Source organism: Melozone crissalis, unplaced genomic scaffold (assembly GCF_028551555.1).
Source record: "Melozone crissalis strain CALT ecotype California unplaced genomic scaffold, PUWL_Pcris_2 ptg000029l_1, whole genome shotgun sequence".
Lineage (NCBI taxonomy): Eukaryota > Metazoa > Chordata > Aves > Passeriformes > Passerellidae > Melozone > Melozone crissalis.
In genome coordinates this window covers 6,739,503-6,762,386 of record NW_026535807.1, presented here as the reverse complement: position 1 = coordinate 6,762,386, position 22,884 = coordinate 6,739,503, and the positions used below count along the sequence as shown (strand labels likewise).

General features: G+C 46.0%; 1 protein-coding gene across 1 annotated transcript; it reads right to left on the bottom strand.

Moving 5' to 3' along the window:
- Positions 1–301: 301 nt before the first annotated feature.
- PSMD6 (proteasome 26S subunit, non-ATPase 6) lies at positions 302–6,638 on the bottom strand. Its single transcript, XM_054280895.1, has 8 exons — positions 6,425–6,638; positions 5,231–5,436; positions 4,578–4,723; positions 3,390–3,609; positions 3,179–3,287; positions 2,012–2,180; positions 754–831; positions 302–607 (listed from the first exon to the last, which is right to left on the bottom strand). Exons 1-8 carry the CDS (start codon positions 6,567–6,569, stop codon positions 511–513), a joined length of 1,170 nt encoding a protein of 389 aa, XP_054136870.1. The 5' UTR covers positions 6,570–6,638; the 3' UTR covers positions 302–510.
- Between the last annotated feature and the right edge of the window lie 16,246 nt (positions 6,639–22,884).

Genomic DNA, 22,884 nt, shown 5'->3' with positions numbered 1-22,884 from the left:
TGGCTGTATCATTGCTTCACCCCAATCACTTGCATCCTTATTCCTTCTCCCTTAAGCTGTAATCCCTTCATTGCAAGACTCCCTCCTGTATGGACAGGGTGCACTCTTCACTACAATTTCTAGCCACTTTACTATTATGGAACTGATTGTTTTCAACCCTGATTCCAATATGAAAGTCTTAAAACAGCAAGCATGAAGTGGCCATGAGCTCTCTGTGTTCACAGGCTGTGAGCCTGCTTTGCTGTTCAACATGAACACTGGATATACAGGCAAGGAGAGGAACAAAGTCTATTACAAGAGATCACCAACGGTATCATACATTTAATAAATGAACTGGGTTCCATACACCAGAACAGAACAGTGTGTACATAATGAAGTGGAAAGTAAAAACACTACCTTTCTTGCTAGTTATTTTTTTCCCTACAGTATACCAAGTTATGCAATATATTTATAGGTTACTTCCAAAATGTTTTAAACATCTAAATTTTGCATTCCCTTGCATTAAAAAAATTACATATTAATTACTCGGGAAAGTTTCTGAATTCTGTTTAGCAGCAGATCTCCTTTCTTGATGGTTTCTTGGTACTGCCAATTCTTGCTATCAGGCCTAGGAATCGTGGGGGAAAAAAACAGGGGGTTAGAACTGAGAATATGATTTATACTAAAGCATTAAACATTTCTGTAGTAAATGTCATCAAAATATATAGAATGCAACTGGTCTGTTAAAAACAACCTCCAGGAATTGTTACATACCTGTTTGTTTCTACAATCTCATTTACTTTGTCTATTTTGCAGTGCAATCGCCCAGCTGCAATAAATCTTGAAAGCTCCCTAAATAAAGAAAAAAAAGTTAGTTAAATTCTGTTTCACCAGGGACTTGTAGACATAAGAGCACTGAAACTGCTGTTTATACCACACTGTATTTCTGAAGCAACAGCCTATGGATCTTCATCAGGTATCTTATGCATCCTCATCTTATTAAGGCTTGCACACTGCACCCAAAAATAATCCTTTTAGTGACCTGAACACAAAACCTCTTAGTTCTTCTCCTCAGGCCAAAATGTTGTACTTGAGTTAGTGAGCTTTGTATCAACTACTCTTCAAATCCAAAGGCAGCAGTAATGCACAGTGGCTATTTGGAATTTATCCTGAGGTAAATATCTTCATGCCAGTCAATTAATTAGAAAAGTATCTCAATAATATTTAATTTTTTTAATGCTTTTTAAAATTTTATTATTATTGTTTTGTTTAATCAACTGGTGGTCTACAGCACTGATGGTAGAAGAAAATATTCCTATGCTCAACAGTAAGGTAAGTTACAACTCATTATAAATTACAGGAAGCATAAGCACAGTATGACTTAAAAAAAATTACTTTTGAGTTAAATGGTATTTGGTTTCTCTTGAAACACTTACTAATTTCTGAATAATTCAAGCACTTTAATATTTCTGTAAGTTTTCTATGTTAGAAAATCTGAAACCTCTCTGAAACAAGAACAACTCTTGTGAAGACATTTGAAAATAATGTGCTTCATGTACACAGAGTAAAAGTCAGTTTCTTACTTCACTCACCACTTAGTTCTTATCATGATCTAAATCTGTTGGTTTTATTCTAGAAAATAATTTCAAAATGGGACTGCAGAGTATGTTGATTTAAGTGAAAAACATCAGATCCTGTCCACATAACAGAAACCAAGCAAAATGAGAGGGGGAGACTGGCAGAGTACAAAAAATGTGCAGATCCCCAAAGCTGGAACAGCTCAGTTTTTGCATAACTGTCAATGAAGCTGTCTAAAATCTAAAGTTCCACAGCATGTGGAGGTCAATAGATACAGCAATATAAAGAACAAGTGATTAATCAAATACCAGCTTCTCACACTCTTCCATAGAAACGTATCTTGGCATATTTAGAATACAAGCGAACAAAGATTTTTCCTCTCAATGAGATCACCATAAATATTTAAAAGGTATAAAGGGAGATGTCTATGAACTGGAAAAGGCCAAGAACTTACTGATCTATGAATTCTACACTGACTCCAAAGGCCTCTGCCATGTACCCTAGCGTCAGGGAGCGGTAGGACTCGAGGAGCTGGCTGTAGGCGTGGATCCGCATTTCCCGCACGTAGTATCGGTAGTGGGGTGCAAACAGCCAGTCTTTCTTCATCTCCTGCTCTACAATAGCTGAGAAGGAAAAGAAAGAAGCAAAATAAATAAAAGTCAGTAGCTTCTAAGAAATGTCATATATCAGTTATGTAAATAAAAGACACGGCACCAGTTATTAAGTGTGACCGTAACTATGTTGTATTCTTGCACTCCTCAGGATATGAAAGGGATTCTGCACTAAGAGAAGTAAATTCATGTAATCTGTATCAGTTCTGCAACCAGGAGTGTAAGAACATGCAAACAATATTGTGGCAGAGCTAATGGGAGCCTGCAAAAATGCACAGCATCCTTCTTTCAGGAGGGAAAGGGACCACCTCGCTGAAGGCAAGAGCTGGACCGGCTGCCTGCAGACTTGGTAACAAGCAGACTTGGTATGTAACTCCTTCAAGAAACATTGTTACCCACACCTGTATAAGGACACAACATTAATTTTCTGCTACTAGCTCTTAAAATTAGTTACAAGGATTTCCAGGCACTGAAGTGACTTTTTTTTCCTTCTCAGCATTGGTTCTCATTGGGATGAGGCTGGCAAAAGGAAGATGCTGCCCTTTAACTCAGTCTCATCAGGCCTAGTCTTGCACAAAATCAAGGGCTCTTCCTTGATTTTTCTAAATATCTCATTTTTTTGTATTCTCTCACAGAAGAAAAACAAGCAGTCTGAGAACAGGCAAGAATGAGGGTTTCTGAAGAGCTTTTCTTTGGTGTCACCCTTTTACACAGAAAGTTTCCAAATCTTTCCTGATCTGGCTCTTCAGGTAAGATGCTGTTTCATAGCCATTTTCAAAGTGCTTTTTCACATAATGAGATGTGACTTTTCACAAGGCTCATTGGATGAGAAATTTTTCTGTCTTTGTTTGAAAAATCAAAGCAGAAAATTTTAGGTCACTGTCAAAAAAATCTTTATATTTTGTTTTTTCTGCACATAGCTCTAGTTTTAGACTGTATTTAGACTGTAGCTACTCCACAAAAGTTGTGTATGATCTGAAACAGTGCTGAGGGACAGAACCCAGCCTTACCTAGGGACTGGAAAAAGGCTGCATAACGACATTCATAGAGAGAGAACAGGTACTGCCGTACAGCTGGCAAACTGTGCAAGGCTTCCAGGATCTCTGCTCCTTTAATCACCTGAAACAAACACACATCTTTAACCACCATCCCCATCAGCCTCCAGATGAACAGGTTAAGGCTCTGTCAGCTTGCAGCAGCGCTTCCATGTGCTCCCCTTACCTTCTCCCTCAGGTCAGGCCTGTCCAGGGCAATCATGCTGACATAGACAGTGTATGTTACAAAGGTTTTGTAATCCATCAGTTCATAGGAGGTAAACGTGGAAACTGTATCAAGGAACAGCTCTGCTGCTTGTTTGAAGTCCCGGATGGCTACACAGTAAAGGCCCTGGTACACCTTGAGACGGTTTCTTCTGTCCCAGTCTCCTCCTTCTTCTATTAGACTTAAAATAGAACAAAGAATATTTACTCATGTAAACGTGTCATGTAATAAGTTATATGAAACAGGTACAAATCAACTGATACCATGAGATTAGAGAGGTGATAACTTGGTTTATGTTAGAGCTTGCTGAAACAGCCCAGGCTTTGTACACCTGTTGGTGTAGGAAAGTGGCTTCCTTGGGACAGGAGAGGCCACAGGCTTTTCCACAGTGCAAGTTTCAGCTGAAAGGAAAAGTTTACAGCCTCTTCAGCTGTGACAACAGTCTCTGTGGATGTATAGGTAAATATTACTGCCATCCTGGACTGTGGCAACAGATTTCCACTGCCTTTGCTGCTAAAATCAAAGCTGCAGCACAGAAAAAAAGATTCAGGTTGCCTCTTTTTAAGGATTGCACAAAGCTGGTGTGGCTGTAAGAAGGGCAGGGATGAGACAAAACTGCTGAGAAGGCAACACAAACTATCCCTGCCCAAGGAACAAGGGATAGTGGGGAAGTGGGAACCTCCTCTGCCTTGGTGTCTCACGGCAGCAGCAGAGAGAATGCAACCACAGCTTTCTACAGGAACTGCTGAGGTTCAAAACATTGGGAGCACAGAAACCAGTGAAGCAACCAGGGGAACCAAAATACACCATGCCACTCTTGCTTTGAGAGGAAAAGCTCCCTCTTTACAAAGCCAGCTGAGTGCCACTGGGAGCAGCCACACCCCAAGAGGGAGTGGGAGCTGGGCTGCAAAAACAAATTGAGCCAGCTGCTAGAAAACAGATACCACAAAATCTTAACCTTTCCCTTGGCCCCATTAAAAAATCCAGGAGCAGGAAGTGCTCTAAAACAAAGTAACACCCACCCACCATTCTGATTTTCTCTCAAACCAGTCCCAGTCATTTCTGGACAGAAAAGTATTTCTCTTCCATTCCTTTTTTTACAGCTTGTTTCCAAAATGCTTTAGTGGACTCAGACAACCCCAGCAGTACCTTTTTGCCTTTTCAATGTTCCTAGTGATGAGGTCATTGTCCATGTAAAACAAGCCAATCCTGAGCAGATAGAACACGATATCCAGGCGATGTCCCAGGGCCACGGTTTTGTCGTAAGTCTTGCGGAATGCAGTCAGAGCTCCCTCCTGGCAAAACACAATTTGCTACTGTAAGAATGTTAAAGGCACCCAGAACATTCACAAAATACCTGTTGTAAGAATATGTGTTGTCTCCTATTGGAAGCTGTGACTTTGACTAATGCATTCTGAATAATCTTAATGTATCCAAGTTTAAATCAAGTTAGAAAAGCTGTTCCTCACGTATCTTTTAAAGCAAAAGACTATGAAAATCTACTCTGTAACTTAAAATTCAGCTGCAAAATCAGCTTGGAAAAGTCTAAAGGTGTAAGGAAAGTAAATAATGGTGTCTGCAAACTTTTCTCATTGTCAAGAAAAAAGTTTTCTTTCAAGGACTGTTTTGTTTCTAGATAATTTATATTTCAGTAAGACTCTCCCCTATCTGCCAGTCACGTGTGACCTGTGCCATAGAGAAAATGCTCTGCAAGTCCCCCAGTGCTCACTGGGACCTGCCCAGCTAGCAGGGTTCCCATGCAGTGTTTTCTAGGAGTCTATAAAGCCTCTGCTGTCACCAACCTTGTCCCCAATCCTGCACAGGTACTCAGCCTTGGCCATCATTGCATCTCGGATTTCGCTCTCCCCCAGGATCTTTTCTGCATCCTCTAATTCGTTGTCAAGACGTTTCAGCTCCTCCTCATTGGCTTTCTTCATTTTGTTCAGCAGATCCGTGTCCATCTGCCACTCCAGAGACTTGCACAGGGCTTCATAGTATGGAGCCATGTCTGAAAGAGAGGCAGGAAGGGTTCTGCTGTTCACTGCTGCAACGAGAGTGTGTTTCTTCCTAAAAGGACAAGAGGACTGTCAACACCAGAGATGTCCCTTCTGTGACCAGGTACCTGCTGAACCCAGACACAGCCCCTGCTTCTGCAGGCCTTGGCCCTCATGCTTCCTTTCACTGATCACTGAAAAGATCATCACTGCTCTTTACACTATTTCCATTTGCACTTTCCCTACCTTGCACTGGGGTGGCCTCACCTTGAGTTCTGGGGGCAGTTTTGGGCGCCACAGTACCAGAAGGACGTGAAGCTGTTAAAAGGCATCCAAAGGAGGGACATGAAGATGATAGAGGGGATGAATAAGGAGAAGCTGAGGGAATTTGGTGTTCAGCCTAGAGAAGAGGAGACTGAGGGGAGATCTCAAAGTTGTCTAAAACTTCCTCATGAGACCAAGTGGAGGGTCAGGTGCTGATCTCTGTTCTCTGGAAACCCCTGACAGGAGCTGAGTAAACAGCATGGAGCTGTGTCAGGGGAGGTTTCAGTTGGATATCAGGAGAAGGTTCTTGCCCCAGAGGGTGGTCGGGCACTGAACAGGCCCCCCAGGGCAGAGCTCATGGAGCCCTTGGACAATGCCCTCAGACAGAGCGGAGCATCCTGTGCAGGACCAGGAGCTGGACTTTGATGATCCTTGTGGGTCCCCTGCAGCTCAGGACGTTCTGTGACTCTCTTTATCCCGCTGTGAGCACAGCAACCCGCGGAGCTCAGCTCCAGCTCTGGCAGTCCCAGAAGATGGAAGAGCGCTCGGAGCTGGGGACGGGGCCCTCGGGCTGCCCCGGGGGAGTCACAGCGATGCCGAACTGAGGGGGAACGTGTACACAACCGGACCGACGGGCACGGGCGGTCACACGGACACACGGTGGGAGCCGGGCCGGCGGGCAGACAGACAGACCCACCCACACACACACACACAGAGCCTCCCCCGGGCCCCACTCACTGTGCAGCCGCACCGCCGCCATCAGCTCGTCGCGCGCGGCGGGGTCGGGCGCGCGGGGCCGCAGGCTGAGCAGGAAGCGGAGCTGCGCGATGCGGAGGTCGGGGTTCTTGGGCAGCCCCTCCTCCTCCAGGTTCTCCAGCGGCATGGCGGCGGCGGGACGGGGCCGCGGGGCCGGGGCTCGGCAGGACGGGCAGCGCTGGGCAGCGGGAGGCGGCGCGGCCCAGTGACTCAGCCGCGACAGGCGGAAGCGGCCCCGTGCTTCCGCCGCGAGGCGCCCCCTGGCGGCCCGGAGGACCCCGGCGGCCGGAGGAGAGGGGCGGCCCCTGGCGGAGAGCGGCGGGACGGGCCTCTTACGGACGCGGCGACATGGGGACACAAACAAACGCAGAGAGCGACATGGGGACACAAACAAACACAGAAAGGGACATGGGGACACAAACAAACACAGAAACAGCCGCTAAATCGCAGTCACAGCCACAGGTTGCCCAGAGAAAGTGGCGACCTCATCCCTGGAAGTGTTCAAAGCCAGGCTGGAAGGGGCTCCTGGTCTAGTGGAAGGTGTTCCTTCCCATGGCAAGGATTGGAACTGGGTGATCTTCAAAATGCCCTTCCAACCAAAACCATTCTGTGGTCCCAGAGCACACGGTGCAGGGCTGTGTTCAGGTAATTCTGGAATGTTTCCAGTGAGGGAGACTCCGCAGCCCCTCTGGACAATCTGTTCCTGTGTGCAGTTACTGCACAGGAAAGTTTTTCCTCATTTTCAGGTGGAACCTCCCATGCATCACTTTGTGCCCATAGTCATTTGTCCTCTTGCTTGGCAGCACTGAGCAGAGCCTGGCTCATCTTCTTGGCACCCTCCCTGCAGACACTGGCAGACGTTGATGAGGAACCCTCTCAGTTGTCTCTCCTCAAGGCTGAACAGGCCTAGGAAGGGCCTGAGGGTGTTTGAGCACAGGGGAAGGACACAGACCCCAAAGAGGTCACAGGAAAAAGTGGGTTTGTAGCCTTTGTAGTTTCAGAAAGGAGCTCAAATGTGTTACACCAGAGCTTGTGGCTCAGAACAAATAGAAGGCAAATAATGGGGGCTCTAAACAGCCCTGGTTTCAGCTTCTTCCAGGATGGCGTGGAAGTTGTATCTGACTCTGGCCTGTGTTCGTCTACTTCTCATTTTGCTTTTCTTGATGTTTCTCCATCTGTTTATTAAATATCTTTGATTTTGTCTTTCCAGACCTCACACAGCAAACACTGCCAGTGCTGGAGCATGTTCCCTCCCTTGGGAACATTTAGTGGAGGTGGTGGCAGAAGGGCTGGGTGGTCCCCACGTGTCCCCACTGGCTCTGGCCCTGCCCTGCTCTCCCTCCTCACCAGGGCTGCCCACAAATTGTGCCACATGTTACAGGTGCACATTGCCTGTGCCTCCATGGCCCTGTGTGTGGAGCCCTTGAGGTTCATCCCCAGTTGATACCTGAAGCCAAACCCTTTTTTCATCCTTACAACTCTATCTATATCACCCACTGTATTCCCTTGGAAGTTAGCAATGAGACAAAACCAGAGTTGGTGCTTTTGGAGTGGAACACAGCTGGGTGGTTGGGCAGGCACAGGGTGCTTGGCTCCTGCAAAGGGTGTTTTTGGGTGTCCAAGGCTATCCTGTGGGATGCAGGATCCCACCCAACCTCCTGGACCATGCTTGTTGTACAGCTGAGCTCCTCCAGACACATTTTGGTGTTATTTGCTGGAACTGGGGTTTAAGTACAATGCTTTTGTCTGGTGCCTCTATTTTGGAGTTGTGCTTTGCATATGGGTCATGGGAGAAACAGTTCCCTTGACTGTTTTGGCATTGTGTATTCCCAAGCTTGGCTTCTGTATATTGGGCATGAATTATTGAGGAGATGGCTGGAAGAAACAACTGCCTGCTGTGTTTTTGATAAGTGCTAGTATTTTTTATATTGATTCCGACTTTCTCCCCCCCTTTCATTTATTGGCTTGTAGTTATAGCATTTTAGAATAAACAAAGGAAAAACTGTGTATTAAGTTGGGCAGTCCCTTTGTTTCTTTAGGAGCAGTCAGTTTTTCCTTTGTCTTGTGTTTCTCTTTTGGAGCCACAATCACTTTTGTATCGATTGCGCAAGGAGCGGTGGCTGTGATGCTTTGCAGGGAACAGCACGCTGATCTCTTGCAGCAGTGTTTATGTTCTTTGCCTCTTGGCCTTTGCATTTGCTCAGAGGCCTGTTAATTAGTTTTATTTATGACAGGCACTTTTAGACATCTTGCATGGTTGGTTGTTTTTTTTTTCTACATCTTGTCCCCAGCTCTATTCCTTAGGCAGCGTGCTCTGGAGCTAAGGAATGCTGTTTATTCTTTGCATGCCTTGTTAGGGAAGAAAAGTATGGTTGGGGTTTTTTCTGCTAAGTAAGGCTGATGTTCCAAGTGCTCAGGCATTGCACACACGGGTGAATGTGGCTTGTGTGAGTGGCTGAGCTGGGATTAGCTCACAAAAATTGAAGATGGAAAAAATTGAACCAGTTCCAGCACAGAGTTATTGCAGACAGTCCCTCCAGCTACGGGTGGAAGGTGGAAAGTATGTGCAGCTCCCTTGTAAGCAGATAACCTGGCTGTCACCATAGCTCTTTTTCTAATCCCTAATAAAGATTGGTTTGCAGCCACAGCTGGAGGTCTGCCCTCTTCCAAAATTCACATCATTCGTAACCATTATAGCTCTGGCCATTCTCACTGTCCACAGAAACACCCACACCCTGTCAGCCTCGCTGGATTTGGAATCCTTAGCTTATTGTGGCAGAAAAAGCCACAGATTCATTATGTACTGTGGGAGAAAAATGTCTTCGTTCTCCCATTTCTGGATTTGCCACTTTTTAATTAGCTAAAAAATAAGCTGCTAGGTGTGAGAAGAGTAAGGGAACTGAGTTTTCATTTTCCTGGGTTTAGTTATTACTGAAATGTCGTGTTTTGGTTTGTAACCATATGAAACACTAGTTAATTACCCCACACAGCATTTATTGCCTGTAAATATTTGCCTATATTCTCATATTTACGTGTATTTCAGCAGTAACAGGGAGAAAACGAGCTGGGTACACACATGTGACATTCACTACTAAATGTGAAAGAAAACCTCAGGGAGAATACTTATATCTCAAATATTTAAATTATGAAATAAGGCCTTGTGGTGGCCATAATTTAATGTGGTCTTACAACATTCAAAAAGATACAAATAATTTTTTTTTTCAAAAAGGGCTCTCACATGATCGTTTCCTTCCTTACAAGATGCATCAGGACAGTGAGGAGCCCTGTGATGGCCCTGGTATCTCTTTCTTGAAGAGTGACAGTGTGGATGTGCTGCAGGTGGGGTCCAGACCCACACTGCCCTGGTGATGCTCACACACATCAAGAGCTTTGTTTACTCCTTGCAGTGTCCTGGCTTGGGGACATCTTGTGTGGTCAGTGCCCCAGACAGTGATCATGGGCATGCCAAGCAATGCCACCCTCCTGGTTATCATTTTGGTAGCAGTAGGAGGCCACAAACAGGGCTGGAAGTGCAACTGCAGATTTCCAGGTCTCCTCCTTCCCCAGCTGTTAGTTACTGAATGCTACCCAGAGCGGGCTGCCTTTTTATACATCTGTGTGATGTTGCTCCTGCTTGTGTCCTGGCTCTTGGAGCCGTGCCCAGGCCACCCCGGTGTCCAGCAGGACAGTCAGACACAGCGTGTCCGTGTGGGGCTGAGCTGCCACAAGGTGCCAGTGTTTCAGAGCAGGAGCTGCACGGTGTCTCTGCCTTCTGAGCGCTTTGCTGGGCTGTTTTCCCCCCTCAGGGTGCCGAGTGAAGCCATGCTATTGCTGAATGTTGGCTGAAATCTTTGGGGACTGCCAGCCTTCTGCAGGGCCAAAGACCACCCCAAACCTGCTGTGTTCCCTCCCCAGCCACTGCCTGGGCAGCCCCTGTGTCCAGCCAGGCACCACTTTGCTGCTGGCAGGGATGTATAACATACCCCTTATGGCAATGTCAGGAGCTGAGTATTTTGTTTGCCAGTGTCATCAAGGGAGCCAGGGAATTGTCTGTCACTGATCCCTCTGCTTGTCCAGTCCTGCTGAGTGCAAGGGCTCCTCTCTCCCAGCCCATAAAGGGAAAAGCTCCCATCACTCAGGGTATATGGCACTTTCCAGCAGCAGGTCACAGAGTGCTCTCCTTTCCTCTCCAAGGAGGTCCTGCAGCCCTGTTTGGCTCTCCCAGGCTTCAGAGACAGGGACCTGGCACTGTGAGCATCCTCTGCCAGCAGATCAGGATGTGCAGCAGGAGCCAGGATTGGACCCAAGTGCTGCTGAGTGCCTTTAATTCCCATTGCAGAAGGCACGAAGGGCCCTGGGAGCTGTTGGACCTGTCCATGCTGTAACAAAAAGCTCTTTGTGTGCAGCCACCACGCTGTGAGCTGCAGGCTCACCTCAGCAATACCAATTACGCTTTCATTCCTTGCTGTCATCCTCAGGCATCTTCAAGGCCAGTGCATTTGTTTCATTTGCAGGGCTGGTTTAACTGAACTTGGGAATAGATGGCACTTGAATCACATCTGGCTTCATTCTTCACCCTTCAGTAGTGGAAGTGTTGACAGCAATACTCACAGTGGCACGGTGTAAGCATACAAGTGTAAGGCATTGATTTCTTCTGAATAAGCTCCTAGAAGCTGCCTGTTTTCCTAGGTAATTATTGTTGGCATAGGTATGGCTGCTGTCTCAGGCAGTCTGGCTCTCAGAAGCTGTGGTCTGTGTCAGCGGGGAGTGAAAAGCAAAGGGTCGAGCTCTCTGCTAGTGCAGCTCCACAGGCTGGCTGGTGTTAAACAAGCCCTGGCACCAGCATAACAACAGCTAGAAAAATGCCTTGGAGTGGGATTTCTGCATCTCTTGAACCTCTCTGATATTCTTTTGTCATCCTTTCCGTGTTACCAATTGCATCTGATCAGCCAGCTATTTGTTTAACAGCAATTGGTGTCTTTTCTTCCCTTGCACGTTTTCAAATCAGTAAATCCTTGTTGAAGGACAGCATTTTACATAGTGTCCAAATTAAGTCTTTTGCAGCATTAGAGTCAGGGTGTTCCAACAAACAGACATGTTGGGGAGTTTATTACCCTGGGAAGAGAAGGCTCCTGCATCGTTACTTAGAGATCTGAAAAGCTATTAATGTGTAATGGCCATGAGAAATCAAACTGACAGGTAGGGGCAGTGGAGGAGCCTCTTCCTTTGCTCCACACCTCTGGCAGCCCAGGGTGCAGGGAAGGGTGGTGGCACACTGCTGCCTGGGGCTGGATATATTTAACACCATTGCCTCAGGAAATCTCAGGGGAGGGGCTCTTCCTGAGCAGGTGAGAACCCAGTGGATTTGGTGCCATAAAGACACACAGCAAGTGACAGCTCCTGGGGGAAATGGCTGGAATGGGGAGTGGGAGAGAGCACTGCTGGCACAGGGAGGTGAAATCCTGCTCAGTGTCTGTCCCAGCATCAAACCAGGAGACACTGGAATGACATTGATGGAGATGTGTAAATATAAACACACACAAATGTTTTATGTTTGAACCTTTTGTTTCAGATCCTGTGTTCCAGCTTGCCTGTTAAATGCAGAAAGGAGGGTCCATGGGAGATGGCAGCCTGAAATCAAAGTGAGGTCTGTTTGTTGGGTCTTGTCTCCTAAGTATCAATTTCGTTTCAGAAAACAGATACTCTAGACCAACCCACTGATGTATTTGTTTCATACACAAAGCAACAGCACCTGGTATTTCCCATGACAAATGGTGTCAATATTATCACAGGCTGGTGCTGGATCTGGCCCTCATGGAGCACAAATATTGATACCTCCTCCAGACTGATGTGACAGCTTTAGGGGGGTACCATGCACAGGGTAAGGTGTGCTGCTGTTTAAGGTATCCTATTATGTGTAGAAATCCACAAATCTGCATTAATTTGGTGGCTCCAGCTATGTGTCAGTGTCTGCCTTTGTTTTTTAGGTAATTTGTGCAGCACACTTTCACCCCATGGTTTCTGCTATTGTATATGGATCCTTCTGTTGGGCACTTCTCTGTTGACTGTGATTACTACCACATCAACTGAAAACGCTCCTGTGCTGTATAATTAACTTTATCTGCTTTGCTACAATGCCTCTCACTGGTAATTACACACACTTCAGCTTTTTCATTATATTTTTAAGAAGCTGATTACTCTTGCCCAGCCTCTGTCCAAACTGGAGGGGTTTTACATGCCTAAAATGATATCTTTTTCCTTTCAGCAGGCCTGGCATAATCTGGATATTGATTGTAGTACATATAATGTGATCTTTAAATAAACCATCTGTTTGGAATACACTGGGGTTTATATGTGCTGGTGGCAAAAAGCTTGTTTAAATCCTCAGGTTGTTGGTGGGTTGATGTGATAGTTATCAGTTTACTGAAATAATTTGAAATGAAGAGCAAGGAATTTGAAATCTTTCAGTCACTTGGGAAGCTACTCCATTTTATTCCTCCTTAGCTCAGCTCTCTCAGCCTTCCCTGCAGTTCCAGGGTGACTTTTGTCCTTTGATGATTTTTTAAAGCCTCTTTTTCTCAAGCAATAGTCTCATGTGATTACACCCTCTGCCATCAGCCTGTGTTTCTGTGCTCTAATGCCTTTGAAGCCCTCGGTCAGCTTGAACCAAATCTGATCAATGTCATGAGCTCTCAGTAACATCCAATTCCTGGAAGTTAGGGGAGATCAGGGAGGGCAGATCCAAACTGGGAGGATTAGCCATTCTGCTAACCCACACCATGCTGCCCTCATCCTGCAGTGAGGGGATTCCTGTGCCTTCTGCTCAGCTGCTGTTTAGGGAATGTGGCCAGCAGGGAGGATTGCTGTGTGTGGCCAGCAGGGAAGGTTGCTGTGTGTGACCAGCAGGGAAGGTTGCTGTGTGGCCATTGCAGGGTGCATGGAGGGATGGGAAATACACAGGAGTGAGGAGCAGAGGAAGGAAGAGCTGGGAGTGTCACTGTAGTGGGGAGAAGGAGTATGGGATCCATGGAAAAGCAGCCTTCATCCCTAACTGCTCACATAGCAGCAGCTGCCACTGTAATTGCAAATATTGATGTATTTTCCACAGCTTCTTTTCAAACACACAGCCTGGGGTTTTTTGTTTGGGGCTTTTTTGTCACTCTTTATAACACAAGTGATTTTCACATCATGCAAGGAAAGGCACTTGGCTGAGAAGTGTTGTGCAATTTCTATTGAGATCTCACAGCAAACCAAGCTCACATCTATTAATTAAGGCAGAGGGTGTTTGACACAAACAATAGTGTGATGATTTAATATTGTGTTGTGTTCTAAAATAAACCCAGTGTTGAAGTGACCACAGTCTGAACATCCTGATTAGTTCACAGGACAAGGCATTTCCCTAAAATATGTGGGAATTTAGCTCTGGCTGTTTCTGCAGACTGTTGGAACACTTGGAAAGTACCTGCAAAATGCCCATTGGCTTGAACACCAATTTAACTGTGGAAGGTGCTTGTTTCCTTCTCCTGAGGGCACCTTTGAGTCCCTGAGTGAGTGGGATTTCAGGGTACACACAGTGCTGTGCCCTCCTGCCCAGGCACTGATCTCCATAAATGTTTTGCTTTTACTAATGGGCAAGTTGCTAGCCTGAGAAACTTCAGTTTTGGTGAAAATAGCTGGATTGTTACTTTAGGGGGTTTAATGTTGGTTTTAATAAGTGAGCAGAAAATTCAAACCATCTGGAATTGAGTCTGTCTCTGTGCAGTGCTAGAGGATCCTCCTCAGCTGATGGAAGGAGCTCTGCCATTGCACAGAGTGACTTTGGGAAGCAGAGAACTCAGGTGCCCTGAAAGATAAATACCTCTGTTGTATTTCTTTCTTATATTTGCAAGACTAACTGTGCTTTCACTGAGTAGGAATATCCTTCACTCGGTAGAGGTGAAGAAAACTCTCCAGATGATTTACATCACGTCTTGAGATCAAGCCTTCAAAGGTCAGAGAGAAAGGCCTTAAGCAAGGGAAGTGTGATTTAGCCCTCCATAAATGCTACTGTTATTAGTGGCATTACGTCAATGGAGGTGACTTCTGGTTGCAGATTTAATCTTCCTGAGCTGTGACTTGACATTACTGAGCAAAAAATCCCATGTAATTAATTCTTTTTGGTATCTTTCTATGTTGCAACCTCTCAGAAGTAAAGAAACCTGTGCTTTGTGGTATTTCATAAATACCTGGTTCGTGCCCTGTGAAGCCCTGACTGGCTGCAGCATCCAGCTCTGCTGCTGTGCAGTTTTCCTCCTGTCCCCACAGCACACTGCTCTGCAGCTGGGGCTGTGTTGAATTCTCTCTCTCTGTGGCTGATTAGAATTGCCTCTTAGCTAGGATTACTTTTCTCTCCATTTCCATTCTCCTTTCACCTCTCCCTTGACTTTCCTCTCCTCATCTTTTGCTCTCTGAACCTTTTTTTTTCCCAGTTCCTTGCACTTGGGAGTAGCAGTCACCTCTGGTGAATGAATGAAATGGTTCTGCTCTTGCCTCCTTTTGGGAGTTACTGATCATTATATTTTACATGGTGTGGATATGACAAACTGTCTTGGTTTGAAAGACAGGTGTTTGCCAAGGAAGGTGGGAACATCCCTTGAAATGGGAAATATGACCCTCTTCCCTCCAAATTACTATAACTTTGAAATTAAGGGACTTTCAGGCAAAGATATAGGAAAAGGAATAACAGTCCTAGTGTGCAGGTGTATAACAAGGCAAACAAACAAACAACAGCACCAGCAGCCCCAAACAGAGCCCCAGAACACCTCTGGTACTCACCTTGAACTCTTTTTGTCTTGCCTGCTCAAACACACTGATTGACACTTACTAGGGCATATATAGCATTTGCTGTTGCAGGGTTATTCCTGGTTAATTCTCTGTTAATTCCAGTGTGGCACAAGAACTGGGGTGGGATTATCCTGGCCCCAGCCAGCAGCAGGTACTGCTGAGTGATGTAACATATTTTGCTGCTTCTCTTAGCTTCTTTCAGCTAACACTTTTCTCTGTAACAAAACAATTCATTCCTCTCCAGGTGCATAAACCACCCTTTGATGTTTTTCTAGTGTGGCCTGCATGACAGTACCTCCACATCTCACCTGCTTTCCTCTGTGTTCACACTGAATCCTGCCCTGTCATTCCCAGCCCCATTACATGAGGCTGTACCTGCTGCTCCACTTTCTGGACTGGCACCCCTGCTCCTTCCCCTGTGCTTGCAGCTCCTTGCACTGGCAATTTTGGCTGGGAGAATATCCCTGGATGTGCCACCATCCGTCTGGCACAGGGAGCTGTTCCTTGGAGCAAGGAAAGGCACTTTGTGAAATGCAGTTTGCTGCTTTTTTGAGCAGAGTTGAAGGTGTCTGGTTTGTGGCCATCTCTGCTTGCTGGGAATTGCTGCTGCCTCCCCGCTGGCTGGAGGCTCTCTGGCACAAATCCATTCTGCTGTTGGTGCTGGATCTCACCCTCTCTGTGTGTTCTCTGGTCACAGCCATCCTTGGACACATGCCATTTAGACACTGGTCCAACCCATCAGACAACTTGCCTTCCTGCTCAAGGCCTTGGCCTTCAGTCAAGTTAACCTCTGAGAAACCCTCTCATCTTCAGCTGGATGCAGGAAGGATTTCATTTGTGCTGCCTTTGCTTTTCAGTATTTTTTCCCCATAGTGTATATATATATTGTATGCACACTCTATGTGCTTAAAAATATGTGCTTCTGTGTAATCACACACACATGCATTAGTTTGTCTGTCTGTACATCTGTGTATGTGTATTGTAAATCTTGTAGGAGTCATACTTGCACTCATTTTTCTCTCAGATATTTTTTTCCTGGAGTGTTCCCTGAGCCACAGTTCTGTGGTTTGCCCCATTTTTCCCTTTAAAATCCATTTTCCAAGAACATCTAAAATGACTAAGCTGTTTATTCAGTTGCCTTTTAATGTCTAGAACCTTTGCAAAGAAATATTTCAGAGCAGCTATTTTCAGCTACCTTTCTCATACCTACTTCTGTTTTGTGCTACTTTACTTGTAGTTTCCATGACAATTATCCCCAGAGTTAGAGGCAGCCTTGCCCTCCATTGCTGTTTTGCAAAGCAGCCATTGCTCTTGCCCACTTGAGATTCTGAGTGCAAAGTTCATGTTTAATACAAATTTTTTATTTCCATAGCTTCTCTATATCCCACTAGCACTGCTTGGATTCTGCAGGTTGCTGTAATATATATTGCATCCTGCCTGTTTGCCATGGTAATGATCTGGAGGGCAGAGACATCCCATCCTCAAAAGGAGAAGCATTTTCTGGCTGGTGGAAGAGGACACAATATCTAGAGAAGGACTCACACCAAGGATTAGCTTCACCTGGTGCCAGGTAACCCCTGCCCCACAGTGCAGCAGAGCCAGGTTTGGTTCCTGGTAGGATGGAAGGGGAGGGTGGGCACAGTGGGTTTGTGCAGAACCTGAGCCCTGGCTGCCTCCTGCCCCTATCCCCCAACACCAGCTCCCCACTGGACACAGCCTCTGTTTGGCCACGTCCTCCCTCCTGGGCACAGGATGCCACTTTCTTCCTGCACACTTGTTCAAACATGAAAATAATGTACTTTTAATATTTTGAACTGTATACTGTTCAATATATATTTCAATTTCTTTTAATGTTATTATCATTTTGGTGTTTTTCTCTCGCTCATTCTCCTTTTCCTGTTTTCTCCATCCCACCTCTAGTGACTCACAGCAGTTTTTGAAGTGCCCAGCAGCAATCCTTTGATGTATTAGCCTCATACATTTCCTTATTATCCCTATCTATTCAGTCTGGTACGTGTAACTGAGCTTTCTGTATGATCTACTCTCAATCCTGCCAGTACCTCCTCACCCTTTCTGTACATCTTTTTTTTCTTTAGTTGACTGTTTCCTTCCAATTTTCCATGTGCTGCCTCCTTTCATTCTTACCTACTTGCATCCTTTCCACTCACCACCCCCAGTTTCCTCTCCTGAATCCACTTAAGTGTAATCTAAAACATACTGCTTGAAAGTGGAAGCCCAGAGAAATATTTGCTCTGGCTCTCACCAGCACCTCTCAATGCCAGTGAGCTCTGGGACAGTGGATTCTCAGCCCTGCAGTAAAATGAGCTTTTCCTGTAAGTTTAAAATTTGATTCTTTCTCACAAGCTACAGTCTAAGTGATTGTCAGCTCAAAAAATACCTTTTAACTAAATTCAAAGGAATGCATCCAGAGCAGATTTTTGAATTTCCACATGATAAAATTAATTACAATTAGCAGCTTGTTACTGAAAGAGAAAACATCCAGAATGCCACAATATTTGAAGTTGTATTTAAAGGAAAAAACACAGAGAAAAAATCTTCAAAGTCCAAACTGATTATCTTCTTAAAGAGCCTTAATTGTTTGTAAGATAAATGGGAATGAAGAGCTAGGGGAAAGAGAGCTCTTGCAGAGAGAGTGTGATCTTCCACAGCACGTGAGCTGTGAGTGATTCAGCACTGAATAGCCCCAAATTACCAACCCAGCCACCCAAATGGCACCACTGACCAATGGCCCAAATGGCACCACTGACCAATGGCCCAAATGCCACCACTGACCAATGGACTGGCTTGGCTATGGCAAGGGAGACTGAGAGCTCCCATTTCAGGTGGCTGTGGGATAATGAATGTGGCCACTGGTTACTGAGAGCAGCTCTTCAAAGCTCCTGAAATGTTTGTTCATCCTTGTATTTGCTGTTACTCATCCTTAGTCAGATGAAATGCAGGGTTTTGCAGTCATGTGGGATGAATTGCTGGCTAAGTTCCTTGACCTGTTCCACTGGCTGCTGGAGCTGATGTGCATAGATGCATTTTGTCAGTCTGATCCTTGCTCTGTGGATTGCTCACTGTGAGATCCAGCCCAGCTGCAGCAGGGTTTGGGGCAATCTTCCTTGTCTGATGTGCCTCACCAGAGACACCCCCTTGGCAGTAAGGGGTTAACCTCCCTTTCCTGAGGATCACTGGTGTTTGGTGTTCTCCTGTCCGTCCCCATGCTCTGCTGTGTATCCAGCCCCAGCTGCTTGGTACAACCTTGGTAAGACTCTATTCCCAAAATGCCCCATGCTCAGGGCTGTACCCAGCAGCCTGGCAGCTGGTTGTGCCAGGATGCCCAGCCAGGCTCCTCCATGGGCAGTGGGTTGCCTGATTTGACAGTGTCTATCCACAGCTCTCCCCAGCTCAGCCTGGGTTCTTGGATGGGCTGTGGGGAAGTACAAATGGTAGCAGAAGAATCAGAGGAAAGAAGGAGTGGAGGACCAACCTGTACATTGACCAGCCCCCACCATGCTCCACAGATTTGTCTCAAAGCATTAGCCAGGAGTGGGGCTGGGACCCCTAAAAAAATGCTAGGGTGAGTAATGGGAAGACAAGGAAGAGAGGGGAAGGTAGCCAGGCTGGTGAGGTGGGCCTGGAAATTGCATCTGGAACTGAAGCTCCCAGACTGCATCTTTCCCTGTGTGGCTGAACTTGCCACAGTGCCCCAGGGATGTGGATTTTGGAGGCAGCCATGCCTTTTCTCGAGCTGTGGTGTTTACGGCCTGCTGTGGTTTTGGCACACAGTTCCTGTTTCAGCCTCTCCCCAGATGCAGGGTTTGGATATGAAGGTTCCCTGTGCCACGGGGGCTGCTCCCAAAGTCTGAGGGCTGCAGGGGCATTGTCACTGGTGACCTTTCCAGATTTCCTTTCCAAAGAAGATGGAGCCAAAGTGTGGCTGCCCTGCAGTCCCTTTTGTTGGTACAAGGCAGCTAATATTTTATTCCAAGTTGGACTAATGATGAAAATGTGCTGGACACTGGAAAGAGATGTCTTGAGCACACAAAGCAGCTTACAAGCCTGAGAAGCAGGGACGGAATTTTTCATTTGGCAGAATAACACGCATAGCGAGCACTCTTGTTTTTAATAAGCTCACAAAGCTTTCTTGAAAGCTAGAGATTTTTTTTTCCATCCTGAACACATGAGGTATTTTCATTTCATAATGAATGTATGTTATGTCCAACTTCCAGAAAGCCTTTTACATAAAAAAAAAGAAGCAAAGAATATTTCAGATGCTGAAGTGAACAGGGTGGAAGTAATCATGAAACAAATGCTGGAATATTTGCTCTGTGCTCAGAGATTGTGTGGCATCTTGTATTGTCTGAAACAGCACCAGATAATAATCATAAGTGCAAATCTCTCAGACTGGGGCAACAGGGAGAGGAGCCAATCTCTGGTCTCCATAGAGCTGGAAGAAATTTCAGATATTTCTGTTTGTCTGCAGAACAGCTGGGGACTTCTCAGACATGAATCTAATTAAGCATATTCCTTGCTACAAACACTTCAAGTCCTATTTCTGAGATCCAAATGTCTTCCCGAAATGAAGCCGTAGGAATATTGCTTTCCTGCAGCCTGCTTTTTCTAATTTGGTCTGGGCAAAATTAAATTACAGTTATAAGCTCAGAGGAGAATTTACTGAAGTCAATAATATTGATTGATATTTGGGTATCAACGTAATGCCATGCATTAGTGATAGCTGAATTTAATCCACAGGCCCACGAGGGCTGCCAGCAGCAATGTGGGGATTGGATTGGACAGCCTGGGTGACATTTGATCTGCCTGGTCCCCTCCATCCAGTGATGGGTGTCCTCCCCACCATTTGGTGCTGGTGCCTGTCCCTGCCTCCTGCCCTGTCCTGGGTTTGCAGGTGGTCAGGCTAGGACCAAAACTCAAATATTAAATCTTTTTTTTTTTTCCTCTGTTTGCCAAATCCAAAGGTTTAAAATAGAACATTTATTTTCTCAGTGGAGAAAAGGACTTGCCACAGCAAAGGGCTTAACTGGAGCCATTGCATTCTGCTGGGATGTGAAGTGGTGCAAGCCAGGCTGCCTGTGCACAGTGTGAGCAGCTGGGGCTGCAGCCTGTGGCATGTCCCTGCTGCCTCTGGCACTGGGCATGCTGAGATCCTTCAGCTGTTTTCATGGCACAAACTCTCCTGCATGGCTCTGTGGGCTGGCTGCTCACCCAGTAACCATGCCCAGAACACAGAGAAACTGTGCCCAAATCAGCCTTGCCACCCCTCTCTGAGACCCCATGGGAGCCCCAGCCCCACCACAGCTCTGCAAACCATTCACTTCCAGTCTGCAGCCACTTTGTTTTAAACTCTGGGTTTCAAACCAATCCAGAACAGGAAGAACATTCATTCCTGCTTGCTTTTTCTGTTTGTTTTGTTTTGTGGCACAAGATTGCCACTGACTTCTCTGCTGTGTGTGGAAGCCCTCTCTGGAATTCTTGCAGATTTGGAGGAATCTTGTCCTGCTGATATTGCAGGGAATACACTAATCTGAGCAAAAATTCCAGTATTAATGTATTCATTAGCGTTTTCTTCTTTTTCTTGCTGTATTTATTCCTCTTAATCCAGCTGAAGCCAAGCATGAGGCGTGCAGGGGGCTGGTCCTAGCTTCAGGTCCTGCTCTCTGATGCAGGTCACAGCCATGGCAAGGCTCATTGGCAAAGCCACATTTCCTCAGACTATCTCATGCAACTGGAAAAAACAGATAAGCTTTCAGTCAAATAAGCTTGGGTCTCTTTATATGCAAAGTTATTTGTCTGTGCTCCTCAGAGAGTTTGATTTGTGTTCATTTGCATGTACCAAGTATAGTGAAACCCAGTGAATTCTTCTGACATGTTTTCACTCCTGCAAGAAACATGATGGGAAGTGGAAGATATGATCATCTCCCTCCCTAGTGGCATCAGTAAGTATCACACATATCAGATTAAACCCTTGACATTTTTCCAACAGTGTGAAATTTGCTTGAAGATGCTGGAAAATGAGTTATAGATATGAAAGCAAGTCTTGGAATATGAATGCAAACATGTTAACCCTAAAACCAGTGTAATTTGCTTTTTCTGAAATCCTGGTGTGTGGAGCTGGCAGGGAGAACTCCCACCACAGAGCCTGGGGGTGAGTAAGATGTGGGCCATGAGGCAGAAATGCCTTTTGGCTCCTGAGTAGTGATGGATATCTAAATCCTGCCCAGTGATCCTCAGGGGTGCACCCCAGCACTGAGGGGGGACATCACTTGGGGTGCCTGGGTGGTGTCAGGTGTATTCCTGCCCCAATAATGGGTGCAAACTCCAGTGTGACTGTGGCCTGTGGGGAGAGCTGCCAGCTTTGCATGAAAAAAAAAATACACTTTTCACTTAGCTGAAAAGATAAAATCCCTCAGGTGTTGCTGCAGTATGATCATCCACCTGTGAAAGATTTCTGGAAAAATGCACATTGGTTGGGGATTTGAGGTGCTCTTGTGGGCAGAACTGAGCCTTTCATGCAGAATTTAAGTCAGGACTCTTTTATGTCTCACAATGAGTCTGATTTTAGTGTTTTTACTGCAGAAATTCTCCAGCAGGTTTTCAGCCACTTCTCCCCCTGACATGCTGAAGCTGAAAGGCACAGTAGGGTAATGATTTTGGATTTTCATGCTTGCATTTGGGATCTGTCATGTTCTGATGGTGAAACCTCATCCTGGTAGAGTCACTCCATTAGAGCATGGCACATCCCACTCAGTCCCTGTCTTGAGGATGGTTTATTATCCCATACAATTTTTTTTGGTTTTGATCTGTTTTATTTCTGTCCTGCCCCAGCCCCCATCCTGCCTGGCTCTGGGGCTGTTGCAATAAATGGAAGAGCTGAGCTGGAGTTCCTGGAAGGAGTTTGTGGGCCAGGCTGTTGCTGCCCAGTCTCTGCCATGCCTCTATTGCTGCTGAGGGGTTTTTTGCAACACAGGAGCTGTTTCACCCTCTGCCTGCCAGGAGGTCCCTCAGCCTGGGTACAGCTGCAGACTTTCTGCTGCCTCTTGCTCTGCCATTCCAGCTTGCTGCTCCAAGGTTTCTGCTAGAGCCCCTTTTGCCATCCAGAGGAGCACCAGGACCAGCTGTCCCTGTGAGTTGTAAAGGCAGCTCCTTCTCCATCCCTCTCCTGGCTGTGCCCACCATTACCCTGTGAGGGAAGCAGCTGAAAGAAATATTGAAGCCCTTTCTCCTTAAGGGAAATGCTCATTCCAGGGCATTTCCTCCTGAAATTTGTCTTGAAACTGAGTCAGTCCCCTTCTGCCTCCTCCATGGATATGCACAGGGCAGCAGTGAGCAGCAGCAGAACAAAAGCTGAGAGAAATATTGTGCATTCTAAGGAACAGACTAATTGTAATCCAGAGGAATTGTTGAGGCAATTACACTGTTCAAAGTGCTTTCAGTGCCTCTTAATAATTTCTTCTGCATTATCCTCTTGCTCCTTTGGAGATGACCAAGGCAGAAGTTGATTGCAACTGCTGCTGGTGAGAGTGCAGCGGTTCCTTAGGAGCCATGAGGGACACAGCAGCTGCTGGAGTTGCCATGGAGATGCCAGCACTGATTGT